Genomic DNA, 8,934 nt, shown 5'->3' on the forward strand with positions numbered 1-8,934 from the left:
GGGGGTTTGTCTGTCTGCTCACCTAGACCTCCAGCGTAGCCCTGCTCTGAACACCAGCTGCCACTGGAAGCTGCTTTTGGTTCCCAGAGCAGGCCCAGAAAATCCCTCTGGGCAGCCCTGCCGTCTGTGCTTACCTTGGGGCCGATGGCCTCTGCCTGCTCTTCCAGCCCGAGGTCTGCTCTCCGGCTGACTCGGAGCCAGAGGAGGTGCAATGCTGACCTCTCGTGGAGGGCCAGCCCCGTTGTGTGCTTGCTTCCCTTTGAGGAGAGTGTCTCTGAATTCTCACCTTGCTTTTTCCAGCACTTGGTTCCTGGAGAGAGGAGCAGCCTCCAGCATGCCAGCTTTGGCCTGAGCTCACAGGTCACGGCACATGATCCTCCCCTGAAGGCAGCAATTGGGAGTAAACAAACTGCTCCAGTAAATACTTCTCCTTCCTTGAGCTGGCTGTCAAACCTAACCAGTGGAAATGTGAACAAAGAAAACAAAGGTAGGTGCAGAGCCAGTGAAGTGTGAACTCTGTGTGGCTGTTTGTCAGAGCAGGAGAGATCAGACTTGGCAGTGTCTGGCCCTGAGAAGGAGGTGAGCTGCTGGCTGGGATGGGAGCTCAGTGCCTGGCCTGCAGAAGTGGTCCCTGGACAGAAAGCTGGCAGGGTTAGCACACTGTGTTTTAAAGACTGGGTCACTATCCCAGGAGTGCAGGTATTCCTGGAAGCTCCACTGAGGGGTGTGTTAAACTGTGGTTGGAACTTGGAGTGTTGAAGCACGCTGGGGGCAGCGTGTTGGACCCGCAGGCCGCGGGAGCAGCGTCCTGCCGTGCGCGCAGCCAGGTGTGCGTGCAGCAGTGTCCTGGCCTCTCCAGACAGCCACAGCTGAGCTCTTCCCCTCATTTCAGAGAAGCTTGGTGCACCTATTCCCAAGAGTGAGAACAAGCCTCTCCAGACCCTGCCTAGCATGGCAAAGCCAGCTGCAGCCCTGCAGACCTTCAACAGTGCGATCCTGACACCCGTGAGCAACAACAGCACAGGCTTCCTGCGCAACCTCCTCAACTCCTCCGCAGCCAAGGTAGGGAGAGGGCCTGGGTCACACCTCTCACCTGCTACCAGCCTTGCACTGCTGCTCTAGGCCTGGGGGCACCTGCCACAGACATTAGTCACAGCAGGTAAACTTCTGTCTTGGCTGGGGAAGAAGAACTTGGTTGGGATTCTGGGTTGCAGGGCTCCAGTTAGTGCTTTGCAGAGTAATAGCTTGGAGTCAGCAAGTTCTGCTTGGGGAGGAGCTGGCAACCAAGTGATGGGGCAGACTGATTGGTGTGGGCTGGGGCATTGGTTGGTGTGTCCATTAGACTCCAAAGGTATCATCAAGGAACTTCTAGGTGGAAGGGAAAACCTTCTGTGGTGGGTGGCTGGCTGTGTCCGGCCTCCTGTGCAGGCTGGTTCGCTTCAGGCAGTGTGGGCTTTGCCCTACAGACAGGAGCTCAGGGGGCAGTTACTGGCCCTGACTCTAATGCTGAAACTGCATTTCTGTTCTTTAATTCAAAGTCAGTCCTGTGCCCTGCTGTGCTCTGTGGCCTTCTGCAGCACTGCTGACGTGTCAGAGCACAGCTGAGGCCAGAATGCCATAGAAGTGTCAGAAATGGCCTTGGCAGTTAGTGCTGGTGAGCTTCTGAACAGCAGTGCTGTGCAGACTTCTGTTCCTCTGCACAGCTGAGCTCAGGTGAAAGACTTTGAAGGCAGCAGATGTCTGCAGGACAAGGCCAGAGACAAGTGCACCAACTGCTCTTCTCTTCTTCCTTTTGAACTGCATTAGACAGACAACGGCCTCAAGAGCACACCCAAAATCCTTGATGACATTTTTGCTTCCCTGGTGCAAAACAGAACCATCACAGACTTGCCCAAGAAGCCTCAAGGCCTGACCATCAAGCCTACCATCATGGGCTTTGACACACCTCACTACTGGCTGTGTGACAACCGCCTGCTGTGCCTGCAGGATCCCAACAACGAGAGCAACTGGAATGTCTTCAGGGAGTGCTGGAAGCAGGGGCAGGTACTGAAGCTCTTCTGGGTTTCAATCTTTGGTTCAAGTGCTTTGCCCTTTAGTTGAAGTGCAGGTGCAAGCCTACTGCACTTCAGACTGCATCGGGATCAAAGGGAGCCTCTAAGGGCAGCTTGTCCAAGCCCTGCAGGCAGCAGGGACAGCTCCAGCTAGAGCAGGCTGCCCAGGGACACAGCCAGGCTGAGCTTCAATGGCTCCAGGGACAGAGCCTCAACCCCAGCCCTGGGCAGCCTGTGTCAGTGTCTCCCCAGCCTCCCTCTGCAGAACTCCCTCCTCATGTCCAAACCATTGCCCCTGGTCCTATCCCCACAGCCCCTTCTGAACAGTCCCTGCCCAGCCTGCCTGTAGGTCCCCTTCAGGTGCTGGAGTGCAGCTGTAATGATAAGCTACCTTCATTGAAAGGTCTCTCATGGATGCTGACAGGTCACAGGACAAAGAGGTTGATCTTACAGTTTGAAATCAGTTTCTACCATGCTGCTGCTCTTTGGCTCTGTATGAAGCTGCCTCAGTTGCAGTACAGAGCCAGCAGCTGTCTGGCAGCACTCTGGGAGGGCCCATTTCAGATCTCCAGTACATTGTCTGCGTTGCCCTGCTCTGACTGCAGCTGGGATTGCAGTGTTTCATAGTTCTTCACAGTAGATTCTTCTGTTCCATAGCCTGTGATGGTGTCAGGGGTGCATCACAAACTAAATGCAGACCTCTGGAGACCAGAGTCCTTCAGGAAGGAATTTGGCCAGCAGGAAGTAGACCTGGTTAACTGCAGGACCAATGAAATCATCACTGGAGCTACTGTAGGGGATTTCTGGGATGGATTTGAAGATATTGCCAGTAAGTGGTGGGATCTGGGGTTGGGTTTGCTTCCTTTGTTCTGTTCAGCAATAAGTTCGTCCTAGCCCAAAGCTGTCATCCTCAGGCAGCAGAAAAGATGTTCCAGGCTTTTTCTTCAACCTGGACAGAGTCTGCAGCTATGTATGCTCATGGGATGGTGGACTGCATATAGATTGTTAGCCCCATGGAGGACTCTCCTTCAGGACTGTGGCTGCCTTAGTCTTTTGGGGAAGCACTGAGGAAGTCTGGCATCTTCGTAGCGAGCAGCTCCACTGCTCAGCTTTGCTGGCCCAGCTGAGTGACACACAAGGGCATGGGTAGGGTTGGTGCTCAGAGGTGATGGGGTTCTGCTGCTTTGACTTGCAGATGCCTCCTGTACCTAAGGAGCTAAGAGTTAATTGGCCTAAAAGTGTGTTCAGGAGTGGTGAGCAGCAGACTTGACTTTGTCTTCATTGCTAGAGAAAACAAACTGCTTCCAGGAGGATCCATGTCCTGGCACCTGGAGTTGTAGGAATTTGGTACTTGGGGCATGAAGAGTGGGATCTGGGAGGCTCCCTTACACCTTTCTTCTTTGGGTTTCTCTCTAACCTCCACAACAGAAGAGGTGCCTGAGCTTCACTGTAGGAAGTGCTTGGGTAGGGGAGCTGGCAAAGGCAACTTGTCTGCTCTGGAACCTGCTGTCAGCAGCCTTTGTCATGGCACTGACACCCTGCAGTGGTGTGGGGTCAGCTTGGCTGTCTCTGGTTCTGCCCAAGTAGAGTCAAGGTGATTTTGACCCAGGAGAAGGATTTCTTTGTGATGGTTCTTGGGTTGTGAGCTGTACAAGTGCTGCAGACTAAGCCCTGTTGCTGTTGGACAACAGATCGCCTGCGGACAGAAGAGGGAGAGCCGATGGTGTTGAAGCTGAAGGACTGGCCCCCAGGAGAAGACTTCCGAGATATGATGCCCTCTCGGTAGGAGCTGACACAGCAGCTGCTGAGAGCCCTGTGGCACACCCCAGCCAGGGGATGCAGGAATGCTGCTGGGCTTTGATGCCTGCTGCAGCTCTGAGGAGCAGCTGCTTGCATCTGAGCCCTTTTGCTTCCCAGGGATGCCTGCCAGAGCTGGCAGGGCCAGGCAGGGTTTCTGAGGGGCTTTTGGTGTGGGTTCAGTTGCTAAGGATTGGTTTGACTTTGGAAGCTTCCTAAAAGCCTGAGTCCTCTTGAAAGCCAGGGGTCAGCTGAACCTTCTCTCCCAAATGGTTTTGAGTATTCTGACTCCCTCTTGGATGATAGTGGGGATGAGGACACACAGAAACAGCACTGCTCCAGAGCAGTTCAGTTGGCTTCTCTGCTGCCCTCCTGTGTCCTGCTGCTTTTGGCTCTCTGTGTGCCCAGTAAAGCCCCTGGGGCCAGGAGGCTTCTCCAGGTTCTTGACTGGAGAAAACTTGTTGTGTTCTTGTTTGCCCTGCTTTTTCTGTTCCTAACACAGCTGCTCTGCTTCAGGTTTGATGACTTGATGAAGAATATTCCATTGCCAGAGTACACCAGGAGAGGTGGGAAGCTCAACCTTGCCTCTCGACTCCCCAACTACTTTGTGCGACCAGATCTGGGCCCCAAGATGTACAACGCCTATGGTAAGGAGCTGAAGGTCCTCTGCTCTGCACATGCAGCTGGCAAAGTGCTGTCAGCTGGCTGAAGCCTGCAGACAGCTGATCCCATTGAGCTGTAAACCTGACCTTGCCTCCTTACCAGTGAGGATGTGACTTTGTCTGCTTTCTGTCTGGATGTCTTCAGGCCAGCAGCATTTCCTGCCAGCCAGCTTGCTCCAGCTGTGTGCACAACTGGAGCTGGCCACCTGGGTTTGTTGTGCTGCTTCTGCCCCCCTCACTTGTGCTACTCCTCCTTGTGGGGCTGTGTCATTTTGCTGTTCAGCTGGAGCAGTTCTGTTCATCTCCTTTCACTCAAGGCATTTAAAGCCATGGAGAGCTGCTGGCTGCAAGTGCTGTGGCAGCTACCTTTTAGAGTGAGAAAGAGACTTTCTGCAAATGCCTTGTTCTGAACTCAAGAAGCCTTCCAGCAGGGCTCAGCTGTAGCTTTCCTGTCTCAGGCTAGGTGGAGATAGGGGTTGGGGTCAGCTTGGTGTGGGGGCCTTGCTGCTGAACCCCTGGGAAGACACCAACAGGATGGGCCAAGGTCCTGGATAGAAAGGGTACTGCTGTGCTGGACTCCTTGCTGACAGAAGGGAAAGCTCTGTGGTGAGCTCAGGTGGCGCTGCTGAGGGTGGCATAAGGTTTTCCTGTCCTGTTTCTCAGGCTTAATAACACCAGAGGACAGGAAGTACGGCACCACAAACCTGCACCTGGATGTGTCCGACGCCGCCAACGTCATGGTGTATGTCGGCATCCCCAAGGGCCAGGCTGACCAAGAGGAGGGTAAAGTCCCTTGTGTCCTGGGGGGGGATGCTGTTCCTGTGCTTGGAGGGAAGGGCCCTTAGTGTAACTGCTCTTGTTTGCTCCCAGCAGAGGTGCTGAGAACCATCCAGGATGGCGACTCTGACGAGCTGACGATTAAGCGCTTCACGGAGGGCCGGGAGAAGCCCGGAGCGCTGTGGCACATCTATGCTGCGAAGGACACAGAGAAGATCCGGGAGTTCCTCAAGAAGGTGAGCTCTGAGCTGCCTGGGCAGCTGCTGCTCTTGTGCTGGGAACCCATGGACCTGGGCTGTGAGGCCTGTGGGATGGGAGGAGGGTAGCCAGCTGAAGCTGGAGTGAAGCTGGTTGTGGATCCCTGCCCTCTTGTGCTGTCAGACATTGGCGTGGGCAGAAAGGGTTGGTTGAGACTGAAGCCAACCCACAGCTGAATCCTGAGCTAGCTCCTTGCTGAGAGCATGTGAGATGCAGAGCAAGCTGTGATGCATTAACTTCTGCCCTGCTCTAGCCCTCCTCCTGCCTCTCTTCCCCATACCTTTGGGGTGTGGATAAAGGGAGAAGCCTGAGGGGTTTTGGGTGGTGTTTTCCTGGCAGTGGAAGGCTTGGTAGAGAAAACTGCATCCAGAAGAGGTCACTGCAGTAACTCACCAAATACAGCTCAGAGCTCTTGGCAGTCTCAGTTCTGGAGCTTCTTTGGCACACAGTGGAAATAGCTGAAGTACTGATGCTGAAAAGGGTCAGTGGGATGACCTTGGACACTGCTGGCCATGACTGTCTTGGGAGGGAGGTGAGAGAGAACAGATCCTAAAGTTGCTAAACTGACTTTGCTAAACCTTGGCATTTGGAGTTGGGACATCTCTCTCACACCTCTCCTTGGTCCCTTGTGTGCCTGCAGCTTCTCTTGGAGCACAGCCAAGCTGTTGGTCTGCTCCCAGATGAGCTGCTGGGCTGCAGCTGTGGGTGTAAAGGACCACCACAGCAAACTGGATTTGTACTGGAACTCCTTGCAGAAATCCTGTCCCCACAGCCCTCATTTCTAAGGCATTTGTGCTTCCCATCCTCCTGTCTTGTTTGGACTCCTGTTTTGGTCAGGGAGCACACCGGCAGTGCTGGCCTCAGGGCAGCACCACCATGGTGTCAGATCTCACACCTGACAGTGCTTCCTGAGCCACTTAACCCTTCTGCTGCTGCTGGAAACAGGGCTCACCCATTTCCCATAGCCAGCTGTGCCGTGCCTGTGAAGCAAGAGGGGCTGAGCAGCGAGGCAGCCTGGGCAAGCTGTGAGGACCTTTGCCTGTGTGCCTCCTGCAGCTGCCGGTGGCTGTGCCTGGAGCGCCGCAGGCAGGCCTCGGGGGCCCGGCAGCGCTGGCACAGGGCAGTAGCTGTTGTCTTCCGGCTCTGCAGGTTGCAGAGGAGCAAGGTCAGGAGAACCCTGTGGATCACGATCCCATCCACGACCAGAGCTGGTACCTGGACCGCCCGCTGCGGAAGCGCCTGCACCAGGAGTACGGCGTGCAGGGCTGGGCCATTGTGCAGTTCCTAGGAGACGTGGTCTTCATTCCGGCAGGAGCTCCGCACCAGGCAAGCAGCAGGGGCACTGCCAGGGCCTGAGTGCCAGGGCCTGAGCGCTGCAGCAGGCTGCGGAGCAGCTCCCTGATGCTGGTTTCCTCTCTGCAGGTTCATAACTTGTACAGTTGTATCAAAGTTGCAGAAGACTTTGTATCCCCAGAGCACGTCAAACACTGCTTCTGGCTCACTCAGGAATTTAGGTATCTCTCTCACACGCATACCAACCACGAAGACAAGCTGCAGGTAACTCCCTCCTGCCCCTACAACGCCCTCTCCAGGCCCAGCAGGGCTGTGTCCACACCCCCAGGCTGCTTTCCTGTGCAGAGCATCACAGAATGGGTGGGGTTGGAAGGGGCCTTCAAGAGCATCCAGTTCCAAGCCCCTGCCATGGGCAGGGACAGCTCCCACCAGCCCAGCTTGCTCCAGGCCTGATCCAGCCTGGCTCTCAGCACTTGCAGGCAGGGGACATCTACAGCTTCTCTGGGCAGCCTGTTCCTGTGTGTGGCCACGCTCAGGGGAAGGATTTCTTCCTGGTCTCCAATGTAACTCCCCCCTGGGTTTAAAATGTTACCCTGGCCCCATCACTGCACACCAGCCAAAGGCCCTCCCCACCTCTCCTTTAGCCCCCCCTTAAGTACTGGAGGCTGCAGAAAGGTCCCCATGAATGTATGGGACCTTGATGAGGAGCTGGAGTTGTTACAGGTTTTAGTAGCTTAGAGCCTGAGATTCTTTTGCAGTGCTCTCTTCTGTCTCCTTTCCCTCTTGCTGAGCCTGCACTGCTCTGAGGCCAGGGGGCTCCCTTCTGTCCTGTCAGATCGTGGCCCTGCAGCTCGGGCTTCCCAGCTGCCTGGGCTGGGGGAAGCTGTGCAGGTGTTTTGTCAGAGACTTCCAGCCCAAGCCCGAGCAGTGCTGAGCTGCAGGCCTTGTCTCCTCCCAGGTGAAGAATGTGATCTACCACGCTGTGAAGGACGCGGTGGGGATCCTGCGAGCCAACGAGTCCAGCCTGAGCAGGCCCTGAGCTGGCACGCCTTACCCACGCCAGGAGACGAGCGGCGGCAGCTGTTGAACTACTCAGTCAGGACCTCTGTGGGCTCTGAGATTCACTGAATGTTACCTCATCCTCCTTCCAGCAGTACCAGGGGCCCGTGGTACTCTCTGTGTGTGTTCTTCCAATGTTTACAACCCCGAGGTGTAAATTAGTGCGGACGGCCTGGGGCCTGCTGCGAGCGCTCCGCTGCGAGGGAGCTCGGGGGAGCTGCTCTCCAGCCTGTACAAAATACCTCCTCTAGAACTGCTGGCAGCTGCTCCAGACCACTCCTTCCACAAACATTGCCCAAGACCTTCTCAAGCTCCAGCTTTTAGGCTCTCTTGGGGTAGAGGAAGTCCAGAGCCACCCCGTGGAACAACGGATTTGCATAGGAGGCGGGAGGCGGTTCTGGAGTCTGCCATTAACCTAGAGCTAGCATTTGACAGTAGCTTTAAGCTGTTGTATAGCACCCTGGGGAGGGGAGACCCAGCTGTAGGCAAATGTATTTAAATTTCTAAATGTTAAAAAAGAAACTTTTAATCAGATGTCCTCTGTTTGGAACTGTTCTTTACTTTGATGTTTGATTCTCTGGTTTTTAACACTGAATGGGCTACATAAAGTTCTTCTATTTCAGACCCTGTGCCCTGCCTGCCTTCTTCAGCTGCCTCACCACCCTCTCACTGCTGGCAGGCACTGCCTCCTGCCCTCTGCCTGCTGGCTTCCACAGTGGTCAGTTCAGTGCTCAGCTCTTCCCCGCTCTCTTCTGCTACCCAAAGCTCGATTTGGCTTCACCTCTGCTCCTCAGCCCAGGGCACTCCCTCTTCTGCTTGACCTCTGCTCCTCAGCCCAGGGCACTCCCTCTTCTGCTTGACCTCTGCTGCTCAGCCCAGGGCACTCCCTCTTCTGCTTGACCTCTGCTCCTCAGCCCAGGGCACTCCCTCTTCGGCTTGACCTCTGCTGCTCAGCCCAGGGCACTCCCTCTTCTGCTTGACCTCTGCTGCTCAGCCCAGGGCACTCCCTCTTCTGCTTGACCTCTGCTCCTCAGCCC

The 8,934-nt window shown here is 55.4% G+C and overlaps 1 protein-coding gene across 3 annotated transcripts in view; it reads left to right on the plus strand.

The window, feature by feature from the left end:
• The window catches only part of KDM3A (lysine demethylase 3A), a 33,095-nt gene extending 24,576 nt beyond the window's left edge, over nucleotides 1–8,519 (plus strand). For 2 of the 3 annotated variants that reach the window (XM_068167692.1, XM_068167691.1), the window contains exons 16-26: nucleotides 301–487; nucleotides 893–1,062; nucleotides 1,807–2,043; nucleotides 2,709–2,880; nucleotides 3,743–3,833; nucleotides 4,365–4,495; nucleotides 5,174–5,293; nucleotides 5,381–5,523; nucleotides 6,695–6,871; nucleotides 6,968–7,102; nucleotides 7,797–8,519. In XM_068167692.1, coding sequence (XP_068023793.1) covers nucleotides 301–487; nucleotides 893–1,062; nucleotides 1,807–2,043; nucleotides 2,709–2,880; nucleotides 3,743–3,833; nucleotides 4,365–4,495; nucleotides 5,174–5,293; nucleotides 5,381–5,523; nucleotides 6,695–6,871; nucleotides 6,968–7,102; nucleotides 7,797–7,877 — 1,644 coding nt within the window. In that variant the 3' untranslated portion in view covers nucleotides 7,878–8,519. The remainder of the gene's footprint in view (nucleotides 1–300; nucleotides 488–892; nucleotides 1,063–1,806; nucleotides 2,044–2,708; nucleotides 2,881–3,742; nucleotides 3,834–4,364; nucleotides 4,496–5,173; nucleotides 5,294–5,380; nucleotides 5,524–6,694; nucleotides 6,872–6,967; nucleotides 7,103–7,796) is intronic. The other variant, XM_068167694.1, reaches the window with a different exon arrangement.
• The last annotated feature ends 415 nt before the right edge of the window (nucleotides 8,520–8,934 follow it).

The sequence above is a fragment of the Melanerpes formicivorus genome, unplaced genomic scaffold (genome assembly GCF_026170545.1).
Source record: "Melanerpes formicivorus ecotype bairdi unplaced genomic scaffold, bMelFor1.0.p_v2 SCAF_121, whole genome shotgun sequence".
Lineage (NCBI taxonomy): Eukaryota > Metazoa > Chordata > Aves > Piciformes > Picidae > Melanerpes > Melanerpes formicivorus.